The sequence below is a fragment of the Branchiostoma belcheri genome, unplaced genomic scaffold (genome assembly GCF_001625305.1).
Source record: "Branchiostoma belcheri isolate BF01 breed outbred unplaced genomic scaffold, Haploidv18h27 scaffold201, whole genome shotgun sequence".
NCBI lineage: Eukaryota > Metazoa > Chordata > Leptocardii > Amphioxiformes > Branchiostomatidae > Branchiostoma > Branchiostoma belcheri.
In genome coordinates, this window is record NW_017803503.1 from 20,244 (window position 1) to 45,159 (window position 24,916).

The 24,916-nt window shown below is 38.0% G+C and overlaps 1 protein-coding gene across 2 annotated transcripts; it reads right to left on the reverse strand.

Moving 5' to 3' along the window:
- Positions 1-115: 115 nt before the first annotated feature.
- On the reverse strand, positions 116-24,916 carry LOC109469392 (solute carrier family 12 member 8-like). Of its 2 annotated transcripts, XM_019767896.1 has the most exons (14): positions 24,803-24,916; positions 15,653-15,964; positions 10,071-10,217; positions 8,982-9,173; positions 8,124-8,355; positions 7,502-7,703; positions 6,950-7,037; positions 5,674-5,820; positions 4,818-5,036; positions 3,971-4,247; positions 3,353-3,441; positions 1,333-1,450; positions 836-893; positions 116-279 (listed from the first exon to the last, which is right to left on the reverse strand). In XM_019767896.1, the coding sequence occupies exons 2-14, from the start codon at positions 15,812-15,814 to the stop codon at positions 117-119; spliced, it is 2,094 nt and encodes a 697-aa protein (XP_019623455.1). In that variant the 5' UTR covers positions 15,815-15,964; positions 24,803-24,916; the 3' UTR covers position 116. The 2 variants fall into 2 exon arrangements, with proteins under 2 accessions (XP_019623455.1, XP_019623454.1); XM_019767895.1 differs by lacking the exons at positions 10,071-10,217; positions 15,653-15,964; positions 24,803-24,916 and adding an exon at positions 9,837-9,917.

Sequence of the window (24,916 nt, forward strand, 5' to 3'; positions counted from 1 at the left end):
ATATTCCTACACCTCACAATTCAGTTTTTCTTTAACCCTCTCCCTGCTTCCTTACCCCATAACCAATACAAAGTTGCTGCCAAATGGCCACCTTAGCATATTTAAGGTTAAATTCTTTACTCGAACTGGTCATACTCCTCCCCCTTCATGATGGTGGACTGGTGGTATCTCCCGCGCCCTTGGTAGTCCTCGCTGTCTTCGTTCAGCTGTTCCGTCTCCATCTTGGTGGGGACAAACATGGGCGTGACCACGTACTGCTCCGGCGGGGGGGGACCTCGTCTGCGGAGGGACGGAGAAGGTTGAACTGATCAATCAACAAGACGAAATTTACAGTCTGAAATAGACGGGGGGCGCCACAGACTTCCTACAACCTACCACTGCTCACCAAGTCACCTGTGTCATCTACATAACATGACATCACAGAAGCGGTGGATTGTTGAATTCCTTGACAAAGACTGGAGATGTACAGTAAAAGAATTTGGGTCAGTCCAATTTCTTGTGTTGGAAATTACAGTTTAAACTTGATTCGTAACCATTCTGAAACAGGTTAAAATTGTACAATCATGTGATTCAAATCTTGAAATTAAATCTTTGTAACTGTTAATTTAGAAGTTGAAAGGGAAAAAAAATTTCTTACATTACTACATGACTCATGAGATTTAAATTTGGTTGAATTTTCCAAATTTCTGTATTTCCAAATCTACAGGACCATGCCAATACATGTGTATAGGTATAACATTTCCACAGTAAAAAGATGTACTGATGAAGGGTAGACCAAGGAAGGGACCAAACTCTGATCAAAATAAATCTTTCACATCTGCATGTCCAACTTTACCTGCACAAGCTCTGGAAGGTTGTCTTTATCCACTGGATTAAGCTGAAGTCAGTCAGGCCTGTGGATTAAAGGGATTAAAAGAGTCAGAAACCTAATCCAAACCTACCACAAACCAAATGAAAATCTAACATTCTTAGCACTAGCCTCTACTGGTTGCTCATTTGATTTTACACTCTGTTATAATTGTGTCAGGCTTAACTGTAAATCACTTAATGTTCACTGTAGCAAAAGTTCATGGTCTGAGAAAAATGTAGGTGTTCATGCATGGAACTATATGTTCAGGATGGAGGCAGGTACAGAAAAAATAAAGTCAGCAAATAATTTGTTGATGGTAATGATAAGTTTGTGGTACAGAAGTGACCACGAAAACTGCAAAGTTAACATAAATGTACTGTAAAACAAATCAGGTGACGTGCTGTGTTCACTGCACACAATTGTTAACGGTTAGATCACACAAACACAGAGGACTAATTATAAATATTACAGAGCATATTTACCAGGGTATACTCCAGGGTTGGCCTGTCCTATGTACACATACAGTAGAATGTAGACTGCAATGTTTGCCAGTGCATATCCCCACTGGATGGCAAACATGATCACAAAAGATGCTATCGCCTGCCGAGGACAAAAAAAAGGTAACTTATGTCAGTGCGTTACAACCCCTAAAGTATCATGCAAAGTACTCTTGAATGAAATGTTTTAGTGACTAATGTATCATCATCATCTTCAGTACTGCTTAGCCTTCTAAAAAGAAGATTACTAGCAGCTGCGCATTAGTACTGTGTGCAAAGTGCAAACAAAGGGTAAGGTAGGGGTGGACGTGGACAAGTGCAAGGACAGGACAAGTGAAATCAGTGGTGCTAGTGTTACACGTATTTACATATGTACAAGGACCGGGAGGCAGCTCAATGCAGCGAAGCCCGTCCCAGCTCTGCTTTGAACTGGGAGATGGACTTCGCCTCCGCCACACTGGGCTCAAGTTCATTCCACTCCTTGATGGTGCGAGGGAAGAACGAGAGCCTGTAATAGTTGTTCTTACTCGCGATGGTCTGCAGCTTTAAAGCGTGATTGGTGCGGCGGGAGCATCGAGCTGCCGGGATGAGGCACGTGGTGTGGGGGACAGAGATGGTGTTGTGCAGGACTTTGAACATTGTGGTCAGTCTGGCCAGTATATGTATATACTAGCACTTGTTCTATAGCGTTCGATTTGACACTTTAGAATGTCCAGATTACTATAGTAGAACGAGTCTGTCGGCAAGTATATGTAATGTTCATTCTTGTGGGCAGTAGTAGGTGGCGATATTGTTCATTTGGCAAACTTTAAAGTCAAATTCAAACGTCTGGAGTGAAGAGATGGCAAACCGAGATGTGTGCATGCAGGACGCAGGGTTGGACACCACTTGCCCAGGGCAAAGTACTGTTCGGGCAAGTGAATATCCTCCTGTACTTGCCCGATTGGGCATTGCCTTTTGATGTGGCATTATGCTGCAGTATAGCAGTGTTTGGAGCAAAATTACTTCATTTTCTGATAAAGATATCATAATTATTAAATGCCATTAATATATAAGTATGCCCTTTTGTCAGAAAATCCATTGCAAGTATCCTGCTAGATAAAGAATACAACATCTGATTCATAACCCTTAAAGTGCTTTTTTTTTTAAATACTGAAATTAGAATAATTTCCTTGCAGCAAGTAAAAAATGCATTAGAAATATTTGACGCATCATGTTACATTTCGGGCCAGTACTCTCATCTGCCGAATAAACGTACCGGTACGTTTATTTTTTTTGGCCCGAACGTCCACCCGGTACGTTCTTATTTTGCACGGTACGTTTATTAATTTTTGGAAAATCAGTAGATTTTTTTGGAGTACGCATGAAAAAAATTTTGACAAATCTTCGACGTGAAGATGTTTATAAACGCGTATTGTAAAAAGTCGGTTTGGGCAAGCGGAAATGACCATACGGCAAGTGGATTTTTGACATTCAAACTTGTCCCAACCTTAGTTATGATTGTCCCATGATGATATGGACCGCCCTACGATGGATTCTCTCAATCTTGATGAAAGACTGCACATGTCAGTGTTCGAAATACCTGTCTGCAGTCTGCAATCTGCAGATAGATTTTCAAGATTGCAGAAGAAAAATTTATACAATCTGCAATTTTGCAGCAGGTAAAATTGGCACTTGGGATTTGGTGCTCTTGGCCCCAAGGACAGACAACACTTAAGCTCCTGTTCTGAAACAACAGGAGCTTCTTCACTAATTTACATCAAACTTGTCTTGACTTGTCTATCTTTTGTTTCCTTTTGTTCAATCAATAGTTAATGCTTATAAACTTGCAAGATTGTAGTATGGAGGCTTGACTTTTGAATGTGTATTTGCAGAAAGTATTTCCAAAATTGCAGAACAAAATTCTGACTCTTCTGCAATATTGCAGAACACTGAAAAAAAGTATTTCGACCACTGCATGTCTAGAATGATCTGTTTCTAGTAGAATGTAGAAGCTGTAACTCACCCCTATCAAAGACACCCATCTGTTACAGAGGAAGGAGTACCAGGAACTGGGCATCTTGTAGATCTCATAGTGGAACGTTCTTGGAGGATCTACAACACAAATCAAGGATTGGTTAGTACCAACTTAAAGGAGATATGCATACGATCAAACATACACACTAGACTCCTTGTTAAGAGGCTGAACTGTTGCATTGAATTTCGTTTTGTGCATTATCTGACCTCCTTTTCCATTGATTAAGACGTAAGAAAAGCACAAATTCTGAATAAAAAAATAATACTTGTTAAAACTTAAAAGATGATATAAAAAATATCAAACTTTTACGAAATGTAACTGTAAACTCTTCAGATACATGTACATAAGCATGAAAGTTCATCTGTGTTGGAAATTTGGTACAATGTAATACAGAGCTAAGTATACCAGTAATCTGAAAAAAATCCCTTTTTTGTTTTGAAACATTTTAGTTCTGAATAATCTTTACTAATAAAAAATCATGTAGTATGTACTACCTTGTCAACACAAAGTAACATATTTTTTCTTTGATATTACATGTAATATACAGTCAAGACAAAACTACATTTTTTTGATAGAAAAAGTCAAATGTATGACAATATCTTGTACCTTTGTCATCTCGGTCTCCAGTCTTGACTTTCCCTTTCTCTGCATCTTCCCCCTTCTTGTCCACGTCTTTCTCCAGAGCTGAAGACGTCAGCTCGTCTGCCATCTGGTCCTTGGTTAGGACCTTCTCCACTGTCTTAGGTTCTGAAGTGTCGATCAGACTGCCTGTTTTGGGTTCCTCTAACGTCCCGTACTTCGGTCCCATGCCGTTCGTCGCAGATTTCTCGTCTGTCTCCTTCTTACCCTTGTCGATCACATGTGACAGCAGGCTTTCTGTTTCCTTTTCAAATTAAAGACCAAATGACACCAAAAAAAGTCCGTAAATTACATACAAATATCAGAACTGCACAATCATCTAATAGTCACTTGAAGTTTGTTCCAATCATGATGACTGAGAAATTGAGCTTGTACAGCCTTCTAAAAGTGAATTTTTGGAGACTCTATATCTATAGCAAGCTTCCCAATTGCCCACTTTGGGCATCTCTATTTGCATATCTGTGTTTTATTATAATATAATGTCATTTCTGTGCTTTTACCTGAGCTGACATCGCTGGATAACAGTTTGCATTATGCAATTAAAAATCCCAACCAATAATGTAAGGGATAGCTATCCAACTGTTGTCACTTCATACTATACTGTTATATCAGATGAATGTAAAGAATTGTTTTCCCTTGTATTTCTCCTTCTTTCCCTGCCATTATGTGAAATGTAGTGAAGTTATGCTGAATTTGCTCCAAAGCAAATGTCGGCCTTTCTAGTTATTTTCTTTTTCGCCCGTCGCTTCAACTTTTTTTCTTAAAAAATCCGAGGACCAACAAATTAGACCCTAGCGGTTACCATCATGTATACCTTTTTATCGCCGTTGCCCTCATACTTTTCCTTGCGTTTGAGGTGCATGTCGTAGCTCATGCCCACAGCGAAGTACGCGTAGTCGACCATGGCGTAGGTGAGCATGAAGTTGATGGTGACGATGGGAGCCAGCAGGTTGAGCTGCCCCACAAACAGGAAGGAGAAGGAGATGAACCCACACACCAGGATAGCCAGGAACGGTTCCTTGTTAGGGCCACGCTGGGGAGAAGACAAGAATGCATAATACTGAGATCTTGAAATTGGATCCGGAGGTACTATATTTTGTAATTCAGGGCTCGACATTCATTTTTGGGAATAAGTGATCTGGTGCTCCCAAAAATTTTTCTGGGTGCACCATATAAAATTGATTACCTAGAATGTTAGCAATAACTAATTATGTTTCATTTCTAAAGAAAAGTAACTACAACAATGATTTTATTGGTTTTCTGACACTTGGATGTTAAAAATTTGCAGTAACTGTACAACTATACATTTAATATCTTTACATAGTTATTACATAAACCTACAAAAATATTTGGGTGCACTGGTGCACCAACAGAAAACAATTAGGTGCACTGCTCCAAATTTGGGTGCACTAAGGTGCACATGCACCCAGTATTCCAGCCGTGTAATTTATACAGTCTGTACATTTTAATGGACCCGTTCCACTCTGTGCAGAGCATAGGGATGTTGCTCATCTCATGTGTAGCCCTTGGACCACAGAATTGCCCAAGCACTTGTGACAGCAGGGGCCTAGTCCACTGGTAGTGTTGTGTGTTTGACCCTCCCATACTCTTTCTTACACATGTAGAAATTTAAAGATGTGTATGCTTTTGTGAGAAGTATGTAGACTTACCCCCCTGCCCAGGACCTTGATGACAGGAATGACGTTCTCATTACAGATACACTGTAGAACCCGCGGGGCACCGTACAGGCCACTGAGACAGGAGGATAGCGATGAGATGTACAGGCCTAGTAACCACAGGACTCCTACTCCTGATACCTGGGGTAAACAAACAAACAAACAAACAAACAAACAAACAACTGTTTACACATAGCCATGTAACCACAGAACTACTCCTGATACCTGAGGAGTAAACAAACAAACAAACAAACAAACAACTGTTTACACATAGCCATGTAACCACAGGACTCCTACTCCTGATACCTGAGGAGTAAACAAACAAACAACTGTTTACAAACAGACAGGAGGATAGGGACGAGATGTACAGGCCTAGTAACCACAGAACTCCTACTCCTAATACCTGAGGAGTAAACAAATAAACAACTGTTTACAAACAGACAGGAGGATAGGGACGAGATGTACAGGCCTAGTAACCACAGAACTCCTACTCCTGATACCTGAGGAGTAAACAAACAAACAACTGTTTACAAACAGACAGGAGGATAGCAACGAGATGTACAGGCCTAGTAACCACAGAACTCCTACTCCTGATACCTGAGGAGTAAACAAATAAACAAACAACTGTTTACAAACAGACAGGAGGATAGGGACGAGATGTACAGGCCTAGTAACCACAGAACTCCTACTCCTGATACCTGGGGAGTAAATAAACAAACAAACAAACAACTGTTAACAAAAAGACAGGAGGACAGGGACGAGATGTACAGGCCTAGTAACCACAGAACTCCTACTCCTAATACCTAGGGATAAACAAACAAACAACTGTTTACAAACAGACAGGAGGACAGGGACGAGATGTACAGGCCTAGTAACCACAGAACTCCTACTCCTAATACCTGGGGTAAACAAACAAACAACTGTTTACACATGTTCTGTGGTTGCACAATCATAGAACGCCAGTAGGCCTACTTCTGATACCTGGGGGAATGAAGGAAAAAAAATATCATAATTTAGAAAACAGGGCAATTGGTTCAAACCTTGTGTCCATTAAGTATCAAATACAATAAACAGAGGCAGTCCAGCTATCAAAAATAGGGAGACAAATAAAACAACAATTGCGAACAGCTCAAAATTTAACCTGCCCATAACTGTGTAACTATGCCTGTGGTATTTCCAGCCTAAAAATGCTTCTTTTGAGAGCAGGAAAATCATTTACTGTCTCCTGGCACAAATGGAAGAGTAGTACTACCAGTAGGTGTACACTGACCTTCTCTGCGATCATGAAGTCGTCCTGTAGCCCTGCCCGTGTGCACACAGCTCCCAGTAGTAGGACAAACAGGACGTACAGCACCGTACTGGAGACAGAGATCAGGGGAATAAAACATACAGTAACTGTAATTCACTTGTTCAAGGTAGCAAAAGTTCCCAGTCTGAGAAAAATGGAGGTGTTCACAGAACTATATGTTTACGATGGTGGTAGAATTGCAGAACCTTTTACATGTATGTAACTTAGATGCATCAAAAACGGATTAACCGTTACTTGTAGGATCATGAGGATTTATTTAATTTTACAAATATTTCAGCTTGTAGAAAGGCATAAAAGCTGTAGGTCCCATGTTTAAAGAGAGCCACACATTGTGGGAATGTTTAAGATCCCTCCCCACCTATCAAAAACATTAGGATTCCTTCCCGGTGTGAGTGGTTCAAACCTTACAGTCAGGTCTTACACAGCTTGTACTTACTGTACAAAACTGGTGTATTATGCCTAAAGGCTGTTTATTTACCGGTTATGCGAAACAAACAAACAACATTTACTCACCTGACTCCGATGGCAGACAGGGAACCAATCGGAATGCTCCTGTTAGGGGTCTTCAGGTCACCGCTCATGTTGACCCCCGCCATGACCCCGGTCGCGGTGGGGAAGAACACGCCAAACACGGTAAAGAAGTCCTGTCCGGGGATGTAGTCTGGTCCCGTGTTGTTACGGAAGTTTTCCACGCTGTAGCCTACAACACCTGCAGCTGTAAACAAGAAAAAAAAAAAAACAATTAGCAATCAGAGATGGCAGATTTCACCCTTTTGTCCAGCATGCTTTGTAAAGTCTGATGTAGAAAAAATAGCAGCACTGGGCATGTACAGTTTAACTGCACTGATACTGTGTACACGGGTTACTGTAAATCACTTTATATTATAATTAGCAAAATTTCATGGTCTGAGAAAAATGGATATTCAGTTCAATATTACTAATTAAAATTAAAATGGTTTTCACTAGTCTAGTAGAAATCATTTTAAAGCAACATTAATTTTTCACACAAAATTAAGCTAATCCCCAGTATTTGAAAAACATAAACTTTCTGCATATACAAAGGTGAACTTTCAAACTAATATTTTACATAATATTTAGAAAGGACTGTGTTTTACACTGTGTACAATGTACTTACCATAGTCTGTCTTGACAAAGGTCCCAATGATGAAGTCCACAAGTGAAATACCGAGACAGCCCACTAGGAGGAGCTGCACCTTGATGACCCACTTCACTCCCGCCAGGTTGATGCCCAGCAGAACCAGCAGGGTTACTATGGCGATGCCGCGGACAGCCCACTCGTTATTCCAGCCCACAGCCTCCGCAAAGGACTCGCCAAAACCCGTGCAGTACAGGGAGCAGACAACAGCCTGAAAATAGATATTAATAATAATATATTATATAAACTAGAGAAGTAGCATTTGCAAAGCAAATGCATAATGTTTGCATTCGGACATGGTCTGCTCTGCTAATTCTTACTCAAACACATTCACATACATTGTACTACTAGTATATGGTGACAGGAGCAGAGCAGACCATAAAATTGCAACATTATGTAACCCAACACCAGTCACTATGGTGACAGACGTCAACAAATCATGTCATTGGTCAGGTCATAGGTCACTGTTTGGAGAAGAAGAAGAGGAAGAAATGGAACAAAAACACGTTTTCATTCGGTAAACATAATAAACAAATAAATATTAATTAATTATATGGGTAAGGGACAATACCATGATTACAGCAATCCTTATCTTTGAGAATTGGAATTAAAAACCATTCAGAAAAGGGAGCAGACAATACCCTGCAGCTGCAAATAAATAAATAAATAAACAACAGCCGGCATGGGGAAGGGAAAAGATGGTGATTACAGAATTTCGATTAAAACCATGGATTCAGCACATTTGGAACAGACAGCATTCTGGAAAGGACAATTTATCATATTTTTTTGCTAGATCAGACATTATTAGCAAAAAGAATTTTGTTAAGTCCTGCTAACCTGGCCGAAGACAAAGAGGAAGCCGACACTGCCGCCGACCCTCCCCCCCAGTGCGTGAGACAGGAGGAAGTACAGTCCGCCGTGTTCCATGTGACATCTCTCCGTCACTCCGATGGCTGACAGGATGGGCAGCAGTGCCATGGAGATGGTCATAAACACGATCACGATGGACAGGCCGATTCCCGCGTTACCCTGAAAACACAACATTGTAATTAGTAATACACAATTATAAACAATGTTTTTGAATTCTTGATTCACGATTCTATACTTTTTCCTCCAATACAACACATGCTACCAGCTTTGAATTCGAAGGTGTCATTTATACATAACCCAGTCTGTCAGGTTCTCCCAATACTATAGTGAGGGCTAGTGTGGCGTAACAACAGAGCATTTGGCTCAGAACTAAGAGGTCTCGGGTTCAAATCCTGCCAAGTCACCAACCTTGTGCCCTTGGGAAAGGCACTTCACACGACTTTCCTCACTTTGCAGGCAGGTGAAAAGATCAGTATGCCAGAATGATCATTATCATGATCATCATGGGCATTGAAGGAAAACCAAACCAATATAGCTCTGTAAATTCAAATAATGTCTGTTTGTTTTTCATAAATAGTAAACCACCTTAGGTCTAACATGATAACAGTTTTGTAAAGTAAGCATGAGCTGTGTAAGACCAGAAGGCTTGAACCCCTCACACCAGAAAGGATCCCTAGTCTTATGTTTCAAAAAGTGTGGTTGGTTCTTTAACTTTAACATGCTCGATGTGTGGCTCTCCTAAAACAGCCAACTTAATACTAGTATCCCAACTGAGAGGATGTCTCTATCTGAAGCAACAAACAAACAAACAAACAAACATACCACCATCCATCCAGTCCTGAGAAACAGCACCACACCGAAGATGTTCATCATACAGGCAGTGAAAACTCCGTCCCAAGTCCCAAACAAACAAACAAACAAACAAAGAAACAAACATACCACCATCCATCCAGTCCTGAGAAACAGCACCACACCGAAGATGTTCATCATACAGGCAGTGAAAACTCCGTCCCATGTTCCAAACAAACAAACAAACAAACAAACTAACAAACATACCACCATCCATCCAGTCCTGAGAAACAGCACCACACCGAAGATGTTCATCATACAGGCAGTGAAAACTCCGTCCCATGTTCCAAACAATACCGGCTCTGTGATGAAGAAGTTGGACTTCCACCATGGCTTTCTGGTTTCACCTGAGTTCTAAACAGGAAAGAGGTTCAAAGTTTAACTGTCATTCTTTAAGCTAAGTGTACTGAAGTTGCCCTTGGCTGCCATTTTTTTCATTGGCCTTGGGTAAGGCAGCAAGGATAAGGTTAAATTTGCAATAAGGCCACACCAATTTAATTTCTTGGTTAACGGATTCGCCGCTTCATTTTTTTCTGATTTGCAAATAAAAATAAAAATTCAGAATCAACTGCAAAATGCTCATATTTTGCCCTGAACAGTTGAAAACAGTCCTTTTCCTACTACTTGTTACAGTTATTCCATCTTTCAATGCAGTAGTATCATTTAAAGTTCAAAATTCATTGTTTAAATGTTGAACCAGCCTGGTGTGTTGACTTCATGGCTCCTATCGTACCATTTTGGGCCATAATAGGATGCCTAGGCCTGTTTTTATTTTTATTTTTTTTTCGCCCGCCCGCTCTATTATTTTTATAGAAAAATCCGTTAACCAAGAAATTAAATTCGTGTGGCCTAATTGTAGTGCAATAAATCTATTTCAGGTCTTTGCAATATGATTTCTGCAATACATGTTTTCTTTCAGCCTGATAAATTGCAAGTTGTTCATGAATTACTGTAATCTAAAACGGGATCCCAGAAAGTACAAAATGCAACAAAACGGACGAAATGGAACGAAATGGAACGTAAGAAAAGAAAAAAACCCTTGAGCTCAACTCTCAAATAAACATACCGGTACGTTAAATAAATAATTCAATTCAATTTGTCCAATCTGTTCCAATTTTCACACTTTCTGTACAGCAATCTAAAACAGTCATGTTTGAATGCTTATAACAGCAAATGGTATGTTCCAAATTCAGATTGTCTGATTGGATGATATCAACCAATCAGACAGCCTGAATTTAGAACATACCATTTTTATTTCAGTGGGTGTGTTAATACTCTACTTTCTTTATACAGCTCAAACACTATCCACTATAAGAGCATGGGAAAATTCACAGTTGAGCAAGTATACTGTAAATTTGTGATAATGTGTTATTTTAAGCTGGCCAAAATAGTTGGCTGACACCACGTAGGTACAATATATATAAGTAGCCAAAATTGCTAAGTTACATGTAAGTCAACAGCATTTATTTTGCATGCAAGAAAGAAATTTGAAATAGATATGTATGTACAAAGCCAGTTTGTTGACACAAATGTTGATTCAAGTACTAGTGTTACTACAGGTGTTGACACAACTAAAATGTTTCACAAATCATTTTAGGTAATGTACAATGTACATACATAGCTACCGGGTACTGTATTAATTTTGTTCAGTTAAGTTAGGTAATCACTCAACAAAAGTATATAGAACAGTGTGTACATAACAATCAACAAGTTAATAAACAACTGTAACTGAGGACTTTCAATTCATTGAGAAACCATTTTTTAAGAGAATGTCTATTCCCAAAAATGAATTCCTAGCCCTTCCTAGCCCTGTACTGTGACATCTAACTTCTAAGACAATTAAATATTATTAGCAATCAAAAGTTAGAGCTCTGGTAAAATTGTTAAAAAATGATTTTTACAAATTGTAGATTTTATTGAGTACTCTCATCTGCCGAATAAACATACCCCCCGGAATAAACGTACCCCCCGGACAAATCTTCAAAATCAAATAAACATGCCCCCGGAATAAACGTACCCCCCGGAAAATTACCAAAATTGACGGGTAACCTGTGTCTCTTGTACTAAAATGCACCCTTACTGATATATGCACAAATCTTTAACTGTTATTTGCAATTAGGAATTTAAATAGACAAAAAAAGAGCATTTAATATTTTGTATTTTGATAAGCACCACCCATGACAATAGAACATTCAGACGAATTTATGCACGCGGTGATTGCAAAAACCGGCCCGAAAATGACAAGTTTCTCGCCACAATATGCGTTTATAAACGTCTTCACGTCGATGATTTGTCAATTTTTTTCACACGAAGTTGAAAAAAATTACTGGTTTTCAAAAAATTAATAAACGTACTGTGCAAAATAAGAACGTACTGGGTGGATGTTTGGGCCCAAAAAAATAAACGTACCCGTATGTTTATTTGGCAGATGAGAGTATTTCCATCCCTGTACTGGATTTTTCACAATTATACATTGTGTGACCTCCTTGGTGCTGAACAGCCTTCCTTTAGCTAAATCCATTGGCCTTTACATCTAACTTAATTTCCAATTTCATTGAAGATTATTGTCATTGTAAAGAGTTTCCTATGCAGTCTAACTATCATATGGTTTTATCTGCTACATTTTTACCCAAATCCCCAACTGACAGTTCTAAATTAAGAACACTCAGACAGGTTCTACCAGGGTTCTACATGTTCAAACAGCAGAAGGCGTTGGGAGATTCCATTGCTGCATGAGGGTATAGACTATTGGAACACTTCATATTTTGGACAGGGTTCATTTAGCAATTTTAGGAACAGTCCATTTGTGCGATAGGGGGATAAGTCTATTTTTGGTACGAGGGACGTGGTGACCTTGCCATCTGCTGCATTTGCTCCCGAGCAAATGTTGGTTTTTCTACTAGTTGAAATGATTTTTGTCCTGTCCTGGCATCTGAACAGATGTTACATTGAATTCTAAGGCCACACCAATTTAATTTGTTGGTTCTCGGATTCGCCTCTTCGTTTTTTTCTGATTTGCAAAAAAAAAAAAAAAAATGATTCTGGTTCTGAATCAACTGAAAAATGCTCATGTTTTGCCCAAAACAGTTGAGGAAAGTCCTTTTCTTCCTAGTTGTTACAGTTTTCCCATCTATCATTGCAGTGGTTTGATTAAAAGTTCAAAATTCAATGTTTAAATTTTAACCCAGCCTTTTGTGTTGACTTCATGGCTCATTTCGTAGCATTTAAGCCTATAATAGGATGCCTAGACCTGTTTTTATTTTTATTTTTTTTCGCCCTGTCGCTTCATATTTTTTCTGAAAAAATCCGAGAACCAACAAATTAAATTGGTGTGGCCTAAAGATGCTTTTAACACAGGTTCTCTAGCTATAATGGTTATATCATACAATGCTGTTAAAACATCTAGGTCACACTGAATAGTCTAACAAGAGCTAGTAATATATATTTCATGACTTACATCTGAGACAAGAGCTTTTACTGTTACAGTTTTAGACCACAATTCCAATCCTAATCCTTTTTTCATGACTAGAAGTAGAAGACTTGAATCCTGACCAGGATAATTGAAATAAACAGGTTTTTTGTTGTTTCATATGGGGTGTATGAAGCACGCCGGCAGAACGTACTGCACCTGCGCGAAATCTGTAATGAATTTTGTATAGCACTTTGGCAGAATGTCGTATTCGCTTATACATGTACAGAGTTCGAAATACAAAGGTGCAATGTGCAAATTGCACGTAATTTTCAAGATTTGCACCTAAAAATATTTTGAATGTGCAATTTTGCACCTGGACAATACCGATATATCATGTTTGCACTGCGTATCTCCGAAGTTTCTTGCTATGTCGGCATCGCGCTGGGCGCATGGCAGCCATATTGTTTTCTTTACTGAACATCCTGGGAACAAGCTGCTCTCGTCCCCAGGTGAAGACGCGAAGGCATTACGTAATGATTTACCAAATATGGTGAGACCCGCGAAACTTGTTGCCCGATGTGGTACGAAGTCCTTCGGCAGAGTAATTTCGGCTTTTTCGTCCAATTTTCGGTAAAATTCGGTGAAAAATAGAGTTTTCAGATTTCCCAGCATTCAGTGCTACCCAGGAAATTTGTAAAGCATGAAGAAGGGGTCGATTTTCAAGTTCTTTTCACGGGCCCAGCCGGCATCAGAGGCTGGTGCAGCCGGTGGCGGTAGACCAGAGGCTGGTGCAGCCGGGGGCGGTGGATCGGGAGATGCCACCGGGTCCACCCTCTCCGAGGATCCCGCGGCCGATGTTGACGACGCGCCCCCAGAGGAGGGGGAGGGGAGCGCCAAGAAGCAAAAATTTACCGGACGTTATTTTTTTCTAAGCAGTATTTTTTCCTTATATCGTGCACGATATTCAAGGTAAACAAATATGCAAAATAAATGAAATTTATTGCTCGCATACTGTTGGTAATTTTTTTTTATGACGAGTGAGAGGGCCGGGGGTCACTAGCGGCGTCCTTTGAAGCTAATGCCGACAAATTTTTTTGTGTTCTTTTTTTTTATAAACACAGATGATACTTGCATTGTTCATGTTTTGTTTGGTCCCTTCTTTTTAATGTATACTAAAACTTCTATATGCAGTGGCAGGCTAAGAAGGTTGATACACAGTAAAACAGTTCCAAACCTAAAGATGCAAGGCTAAATATAATTTTGCACATAAATTTTTCAAATTGCACCTAAAAATTTTGCCAATGTGCAATTTTGCACGTACCTGAAAAAAAGTATTTCGAACCCTGATGTAATATACGATTATCATTCCATCTGTAGTTTTCAAATGTTATTTCAGAAAAGATATCCAGGCAACATGCAACAGTGAACTGTCTGAAACATCCAACGAAAACCGTGAAAAATCAGGGTTTTGTATTATTATTTCAGAGAAGAGATTTCAGATCAAAACACTTAAGATTATGTACTTTGACTATCAGTTACAGAGAATTCTCACAGACTGTATCATTACACTACAGATTAAAATTACATTTGACAACATCACAATACTCCGACTGTAGACTAAGTCTGAATAATAATGTATTTGAAATTACCCTGACTTACACATAAATTCCTGTAACTGTAAGCACACCAGTCCTATAAACCATTAGTCAAATGCATCTATCTGAATGACGTCAATCTCTAATTAACCCTACACCTGCTGATTTCTAACGAGTTTACACTGTGACCTACAAGTTGATGAGTCTGGCATTGGGCCATATACAGTATGTAAGACAGTTAAGTTTTGCATGCATGAAACAGTTACTATACTATAGCTAGCATGTACAAGTTTATTATCTATATGCTATATCCTATTGCAAATTTCCTATTACTGTATACAAACAGAGGCCTTTTTAAAAAGGTTATAAAAATAATTATAAATTAATATAATAAGTGTTTTATTGTGAGGACAATAAGTCATCTATGCATAACCACTCTTTATTCGTATTATTTGATCCTTTGGATTGCAGATTTCATATCAAATCAAGGAAATTTTACCAGTAATAATTCTAATTTCTAAATATAGCCAATTGAGACCAGAAAAAATTCAAATATTTTATAAATGACTGACTAAATGAGTATGAAAAAAATTCCAAAACCGATGCACAAGACAAAATGTTGTAGGTACATTTTGAATGAAGAGGAGCAAGGGGCCAGTCCTGGCCTAAGCATTTAGGCAGGTAGGCAGGCATTAAAGGCAATACGAAAGATGTTAAATAAATGTTATTATATCATAAAATGATAATTCTGGGTTAGACTAAGTAGAACAAAAAAATCTTACCTTTTCCTCTTCGTCAAATAATTCCTGAGCTTCCCCTTTGGTAGTCTGTTGGTTCAGAGACCCGCTTTCTTCACTGAGTCCGAACTTCGCCCACTGTAACGGATTCCTCCCTCCCCCAGGTTTGGGCGCCACCAGATTCGCCGTCTCGCTTTCGTCCGCCATCTTGAAAGGGACGGTTACGCGATGACGTCAGCGAATGTTTTTAGACGATTTTCTTTTCCCTTGTGATTTTTCCTATGTGATGTCCTCCTACGCACGTTATAGCAGCATTAGAATTTCACATCAGCACTGACGTCCATCCTGGATGGTTGCCTAGCAACGAAGGAAGGATGTGCATCATCAGTATGGTTACCATGGCAACAGAATGATTGGATGAGTTGGATGTTTGAGCAATAATCAAGGCTCCTACTGTGTGTACAGAATATGATATAATGATGCATATATGTCTCAACAATTCACAATTTAACAATTTGCAGTCCTGACTAAAGTTACTACTCAATTTCAGTCTTCATTTTTTATTTTTTTGTTAATATTACAAATTGTATATCACAGAGCCTGTATCTTAAGAATGAATGGATAATTGTATAAAGTATACAACATCAAAAGAAAGTACAAATTTCAAAGTAAAAACATATGGTACACATTATATCATAGATATGTATGGAAAGCAACAATTTTTTTACCTGAAATAATATTGGACCTAATAAATGGAAAATGAAGGTAACAAAAACAATATTCTATACACAGAAATTTTAAAACTTCAAAATAAAAAACATGCAAATTGTCAGATTCATTAAAAAATCTTTGGAATCATTGCACCACAATACTACTACAGTACTTAAAATCGGCAGTCACAGACCATGTTGCCAGAAACAATTGTGTGATAGACTGGGAGGGAGCCAGGGTCATAGATAGGGAGGACAACAGAAGAATCCGTTGGATTAAAGAAGCAGTCTGGATAAGGAAGTCTACCCCAGTGATGAACCGGGACGAGGGGGGATACAAGCTCAGCCACGTTTGGGATTGCATTCTCGCCGCAAAAGCGCCACCTACTTTGGCGTTAAATAGCGGCGAGTTGCAGAACTCCAGTCAGAAGCTCTGAGGAAGGTGTCTGATAGACATCGAAACGTAAGCAGGTGAGAACCTTACTGGTTGTGTTAGAAGAAAATCCTATACCCTAAGTATCTTCCAACCTGATGAAATTATTTACGGGAGTACTTAAAATCAAGTTAAGGAATGCAATTGGGAATATTAATTGTAAAACCTTCCATAGCTTCCGAGACAGAAATTCTAACAAGACAATAATGAATAACGAACAAATCCCAGAGATACATACATAGAGAAATTAATGGATCATAGAATTAGGAAGGGGGGATGATTTGGAGCAGAGGCACTAAAGGAGTATCGATATCATGAAATAAAATTATAATACGGGGCTGGAAATACTCAGCTATATGTATATTATAATACACTTCACAAGGGGGAAAATTGGAGCTGACAAAATGATGAATTTCAAAGCTGGATTTTAAGCCAGTGTACAAAATACTGTTTTGAACCACTGGTTGCCACCTACGGCAAAAATTAGGTTGCCTTAATAATAATCAGAATTTTACGTTGCCCCACCTATAAGCATTATATACAGTGTACTACTTTCCTCAAATTAAGTAATTGTTACATACATATAAGCCTTTGACAATATTTCTAACAGCCTTTAGTTCACTGATACCAGCTAAAGTAACAGCCATTAATACCTAAAATTAAAAAGCATCTGCCGGATTTGGGGGGGGGGCATTCTTAAAATTCAGGTAGCAAACTGGGCTACCTGGGTTCAAAAATAGGTTGCCCCAAGTTAAATTTGGTTGCCCGGGGCAACTGGGCAACCAGGTATTTTGCACGCTGTTTAAGCCCTTAGCCCTGCCATTTAGTCCTTGAACATCCTATACTACAAACAGCCGTGGTGACACGTCCCAATAGATCAGTACTCTCATCTGCCGAATAAACATACCCCCCGGAATAAACATACCCCCCCCCCCCGGACAAATCTTCAAAATCAAATAAACATACCTCCGGAATAAACGTACCCCCCGGAAAATTACCAAAATTGACGGGTAACCTGTGTCTCTTGTACTAAAATGCGCCCTTACTGATATATGCACAAATCTTTAACTGTTATTTGCAATTAGGAATTTAAATAGACAACAAAAAAAGAGCATTTAATATTTTGTATTTTGATAAGCACCACCCATGACAATAGAACATTCAGACAAATTTATGCACGCGGTGATTGCAAAAACCGGCCCGAAAATGACAAGTTTCTCGCTACAATACGCGTTTATAAACGTCTTCACGTCGAAGATTTGTCAATTTTTTTCACACGAAGTTGAAAAAAATTACTGGTTTTCAAAAAAATTAATAAACGTACTGTGCAAAATAAGAACGTACTGGGTGGATGTTCGGGCCCAAAAAAATAAACGTACCCGTATGTTTATTTGGCAGATGAGAGTACAGACAAAATCAATACTGAAAACTACAAAGTGATGAAAGAACCAATCTGTTAATGGCTTAGTGACGTCTCAGGGCCTTAAATATTTGTTTAAAAATGCAGTCACCAACCATAACCCACATTAATTTTAAGATCTAAGGAATCAACTACATATTTGTAATAGCATAACTTTAAACTAATAGGCAAAATTGTACTCATTATGAGGTGCTAAATGTGAAATTTTTTTTTTTTAAAGTTTTAACGTCTTATAATCAAAATGAAAACACATTTAATGCACTATTAATTCATTAGGCCACACAAATTTCCTATGTTGGTTTTTGGATTTCTTTCATCAAAAATATGAAGTGACACTGAGCGAAAAAAAAATAAAAACAGACCTAACGCCACACCAATTTAATTTCTTGGTTAACGGATTTTTCTAGAAAAATAATGGAGCAGGCGGGCGGAAAAAAAATAAAAATAAAAACAGGCCTAGGCATCCTATTATGGCCCAAAATGGTACAATAGGAGCCATGAAGTCAACACACCAGACTGGTTCAAAATTTAAACAATGAATTTTGAACTTTTAATGATACCATTGCATTGAAAGATGGAATAACTGTAAAAACTAGGATGAAAGGGACTGTTTTCAACTTATCAGGGCAAAATATGAGCATTTTGCAGTTGATTCTGAATTTTTATTTTTATTTGCAAATCAGAAAAAAATGAAGCGGGCGAATCCGTTAACCAAGGAATTAAATTGGTGTGGCCTAAGGCATCCTCTGATAGCCACAAATGCTATGTACATGTACATGTATGATAGGATCAATGAAGTCAACATACCTGGCTGGTTTGCAAAATTTCAAACAATGAATTTCAAACTCTTGTCTTAGCTATATAGTCTTATCAAAACCACTCCATGAATAAATGGAAAAAAATTTTAAAAAATTAAAAGGGACTTCCTTCAACTGAAGCAGGTGATTCCGTGAACCAACAAATTAAATTGATATGGCCTTAGGTTAATACATGTATATTAATCTATATAGGACATAGGATATATGAACTATTGGATGGGTTATGCATTCATTCAATTTTATAAGGGATTACGTAAAACTGTAATGAGTCGGAAGGACTTTGTACCTTAACTGCCTAGCAAGGAAAGTGTAATGTACATTACGTAGGATGTGTACACAAAATTACACAACTGTGTGAAGTACTTCTGATTCTGATTGTACTTTTTACCTCAATTAAAACAGTCTTGATTTAACAACAAAAACCTACGAGTAAAACTTATAAAAATCTTGCAATGGTCGAAAATTCTTGGATCAGTTAACTTAAGTCAAGTTGTTAACCTAAAATGAATAAAACTATATATATTAAAAGGCCAAGGACAAGATGTATGAATTTTGAGTAATTCCTGCTTAAAATATCCCCCCAACGGCCAATATACAGCAGTAAGCACATACATAATATTTTGAATTCCGTATACGTACCTTTTGTAAACTGTAACACATGTGAGTCCAATCATCAAGACACACAATCGTACAACACAACCATTGGTTCAAATTAGTATTCAACCATACAATAACAACATATGAGTTACATTAAACTGTTGTAAGTTGTAACTACTATTTCTAATGTCCCTAAAAGTAAGTATAACAGTTACCATGCTTGCCTGCTCACATGCCACTGGTGATACATATCTTGTTGACTTTTGCCCCAGTACATTTACCAACCAGGATACGTAAGTAAAACCTGCAACAGGATCTTTTTGTTCCTAGGACCCCGTGAAAATGATAAACAAACCATTAAACATTAACCTCCCATACAGCACTATAGCAACTCCTGACTTTGTGAGCTGTGCGCTTAATAAAACATGCTTGACAAGCTACTGTAGAGATCAAACTAAAATTAAAAGCATTAAATAACTAACTATTTCATAGCATCTACAGTATAATATATATAATTGGTTGAACACAATTTTATATACATGTATTTCATTGAGGATCTTTTTGAACAGAAGGTAACGTTATACAAAAACCAACAACGTGTTAGACATGTCTAAGTTTACACATGAATACAATATGACGCAGGTACATATGTAAACATGTTCAGGGTCAATTGATTCGACTTTGTTTGAAGCAAGGACATTATAAAGTTCTTGATTTGTACGATGTCCTTGTTTGAAGAATAATTTCAATGTGTATAATTTGACTGTTCTTGTCTCTTTCTGCAACTTTATTTTTGACAAAAAATTCAACTACAAAATGTAAATCGTGTTAAGTTGGAACTAAATTGAATGCTAATAAAATATGTTGATATACTGTGCATGTAAGTCTCTTTTTATTAAATGTATGTATATATATATTTTTGTATTCACCTTTCTCTCTCATCCAACTCTTAGTGTATAATTTGTTTCACACTCATACTAGTCATACACAAAAAAATTGCAAAAGATGTTAAACTTTGTTAAAAACGAGGGGTTGTACCAGATGCATATTTTAGCCCACAATTACTTTAATTTTTCACAATGAATGATTGTGGGCTAAAATATGCATCTGGAAAAAGCACTCAAACCACCAAGAGTACTGGACCATGCAGTGAAATGCATACCCCTTACATGTGTCCCTGATCTGGGCCATATGAACTGAAGCTTAAAAACCACCTGCCATGACCCCCACACTTGTCAATCTTCTTAATGACCCAACTGGGGACAACTCCCACTGTACAGAATGGAAATAGCACACACAGAACAAACAAGGTCACACCTAGTGCTGCATATCTAAACCCACATTTAGATTCAGGTCTGGATTCAAGTCCAGAGGTTTAGGTTCAGTTCCAGACTTGTAAGTCCGGACCTAAACCCAAGGCATATACAAAATTGCATCTTGGCAACCTTGCAATGTTGTTTGGGCAAAACTTGGCCGCATAACATGGAGGCCGACACTTTACGATGCCCAATGGCAATGTTTTCTTCATTTTGCAGCAAAGATTTTGCAATCTACGGAAGGTTTTAGGTGGTTTGAAAAGAAAAGGGGTATGTGAAATGGTCTTTTATGGTAACAAGTCCGGACTCGGTTCTTGACTTTAAGGTTTTTTTGGACTTGAACCTAAACATTCTTATAAGTCTGGATCCAAGTCCAGTGAACCGGTATGCAGCCTTAGTCACACCTAATATTAATAAGGTTCTCTGGCATTTTACAGTTAACACTCAGCTAAACGTAAAATATCTACTTGAATTCAATATATATAATTATCACTTCCTGAAACTGTATGCTACATGATACAAAATTACATGTTCCTAAATGCAATTTACACCTAAAGGGAGGTAAGATGTTGCTACAAATGTCCTGATGTTGAAAAAATTAGTAAACGTGCCGTCCAAAATAGAACGCACCGGGTGGATGTTAGGGGCAAATTTACGTTTATTTGGGACATGAGAGGCCATCCCGATCACTGGCCACAATGCTTAATGCGGCCGGCGGCAAAAACAGGCCGAAAATGACAAAATTCCCGCTAAAGTACGCATTTATAAACGTCTTCATGTCGAAGATTTGTCCATTTTTTTCACGCACACTCAAAAAAATTTACTGATTTTCCAAAAATTAATAAACGTATTGTGCAAAATAAGAACGTACCGGGTGGACGTTCTGGCCTCAAAAAATAAAGGTACCGTTAGGTTTATTTGGCAGGTGAAAGTACCCTCAAATTTACGTATACGTGTCGATATTTCAGCTCAGCATATATTTTTCAAAATCTGAAAATAACTTTCAATACAATCTAAAATACTTTTTCTGATCTGTAAAATTGCAGTACTAGTAATTGTGCTCAAAGGTAGTTCTGAATTTTTGATTGAGTGCCAAGAGATATGTACTTGACCAGTACCTTAGGAATACCAAATTATCAACAGATTCAAATACAAGTATGACAGACTCAAACAAAACATGTTGACCTCCTTTGAGCATTTCAATTAACTCTTCAAGCCTTCCAGACATCTTAAATCCTTCAGAAAGTGCAAAGATCAATTTTTTCCTGTCGAAAATGTAAGACAGAGAGTAAACATCCTGGAACTGACAGGGAACCACCTGTTACAGCAAACAAAACTTACGTAATATTTTAACAAGGAGGGACGAATCCAGGCGAGTAGGGGTGGGTACCGGTCCAGGTGGACCGGTTCGGACCGTAAAAATTTTATCGGTCCGGTCCGAAAAACCGAAACGTCAGTGGACCGGTTTTTTTTGGACCGGAACAAAAATCTAAACTTGTAGTTACTGATGATCACTAGATACAAGAAGCCAGCCAGGAAAATCCAGCATCAAAATAAAAGAAATTTACCTTAGTTTCCGTATCCCTCCTTTTGCAACAATATTCTCCATATTTTCATTACCGATAGTCATCTAGAAATCATAAAAGAGAACTTAACAGGCTGCGTTTGCTTCGGATCAAGCCGAAAAATCACTGATTTTACACCACATGGCATGGTCACACTGTGCAGCACATAAATTTTCACTCGAAATGAGAAATTAGTACCAAACAAAACGGACCATTATGTTCCCAAGGCTGTATTACTCTTTTGTTCTTGTGGTCAATTTGTTTTCTTTGCTTGAATCGCGTAAAATACCAAGGAAAATACAAGAAAAGTTCGGGAATCGGCTCTAAACTGAGTCGAGCGGCGGCCATCTTGGATTCCTTAAACCTGCAATATGGCCCAAACCGCTAGAGGGGGCGACTGCACATTGAAATCCTGCGATGTGATTGGTTGGGAAGTTTAATATATTAATATATTCTGTTCTGAGGTGTTAGTAGCCATAGGAGTAGAGGAGAAGCTTGATAATGTAGAGAACGGATGAAATAAAATTAAAATGGGATAAAATAAAATAAAATAAATTTAAAAAAATTGTAAATTTAAAAAAAATAAAAAAAATAAAAAAAAATTTGTAGTGGTTACTTATGCATTGAGCATTTAGCAATGATCATTTAGCAAAAATTATTTGGTACTGATAGTCCGGTATCCAGAATCAGGTACAGGTACAGGTCCGGACCTGGACCTGATCCTCTGGACCTGGACCTGGACCTGGACCTGAAAGAGCCGAACAGGTACCCACCCCTACAGGCGAGTACAACATATTAACTGAAAGAAACTCGCCTTTCCATAAACTAGAAAAAGTTGAAATTGTAGGAGTCAGCTTCTTAGCCCCACCTATTCTTCAAACAAAAGTAAATTTTGAAAATAGAAAGTACATTTGCATGGATGCATCCTATAGGATAAGCTACAGGTCTACTTAAGTGTTACACGTTGCAGTTGTCCAAATCTAAAATTTATTACAGAAAATACTATGCAAAACAAAACATTATAACTAGCAGTAGCACTAGATCCTGATGATATATTATATAATAGTGGGACTGGAATGTGTATTCTGCTCAACCACCTGTTAAGTGACAACACCCACTTTCCTTCAACTCTTCTGATTTTATCATGTCATTAAAGCATTTCAAACTAAGAATTATAGCTGGATTCAAGACACAAATTGGAAAAGCACAATTTGGAAGCTACACTGTACAATTCACAATTCTAGAGATGACAGAAAATCTAATAACACAAATACCATAGGGATACTAAACAGGATATCAAATTAGGGAGTACTCATTTATCATACATTACAACATCACTCCAGAATATCTCTTGAATAAGATGCTTACAAGATAAAATTCATCCTTAAGAAACATTGTATTCCTGTTTTTTTTTTAAACTAATGATATGCAAGGTTACAAGTAATACAAGCACTGTCAAGCAGTGCATGAGCTAGCACCTTGGATCTTTCTGTTGCAACTAAGTGGTACCATATGGTAGATATATTGTGTTGTAAGCTTTACTAGATAATGATAAAAGTGGTTTCCTAAGATTATGCATGTTGGACAAAGATTATCATATTCACAATGACGAATCAAGTAATATGCTCAGTAATATTATCAATTAGTAGTCTATTGTTACATTGATGTGTCAATGATGAATATGACAGTTTGTCATTAATTTTTTGGCAAAAAAATTATATTTTGTGGATGATTTTTCATCTGACATTACTAGAATATTAGTCCTAATGTCGTTAATTTTATATTTTTAATTCAGTGATGAAATGAAATAAGGGCAGATGGTGACAAGTGCCACTCCCCCCTGACCACAACACTAGGGAATTACACTAACCAATCATGCCACACGATTCCAATTAATTTAGGAGAAAAATACCACCAAAATTTGATATAAATACTAAAACATTGCAGTAAATACGTTTACGTGGTTGGAAGTTTTCATAATTCTTCTAAAATCCTAAAAATTAAAAGAAATTGCTTTTAGATAAAAAGAAACAACATAAATTTAAGCCTAGGGAGCACAGAAAAAAGGCCCACGGTGAAAATTCCAGCCTAGTCAAACGAAATCACGGCAGACAAAGACGAAACCAAGAGAATGGATGAGGATTACTGGCTTAAAATCCAGATTACATATCATACTTCATAGCAAACACTACCAGCTGCGACCATGAATTTATATAAAAACACTTTCTAGCTGGAGGCTAATCAAGGGTTTTCGGACGGCTAAATCTCCTAAAATAGCGCCACGTCTGCTAATTCAAACCTGTAAGGACAGCTGACACAATTGCTAATCTACCTACCTTTGTAAATCGATGTTGAGTGGCTGTTTTGTGCGGAAAATCGGAGAAAATTCAAGCAGGTTTTCCTCTTTCATCAGTCGGCAGCCATTTTCATTCGGCGAACAGGTTATCCCG

What these genes read in the sequence shown, in the direction of transcription:
- LOC109469392 (XM_019767896.1), bottom strand. Translation starts at nt 15,814, where the DNA reads ATGGCGGACGAAAGCGAGACGGCGAATCTGGTGGCGCCCAAACCTGGG. An exon ending in TATTTGACGAAGAGGAAAAG is followed by an intron (nt 10,218 to 15,652) that starts GTAAGATTTTTT and finishes TTTCCTGTTTAG; the next exon opens with AACTCAGGTGAAACCAGAAA. An exon ending in TCAGGACTGGATGGATGGTG is followed by an intron (nt 9,174 to 10,070) that starts GTATGTTTGTTA and finishes TTGTGTTTTCAG; the next exon opens with GGTAACGCGGGAATCGGCCT.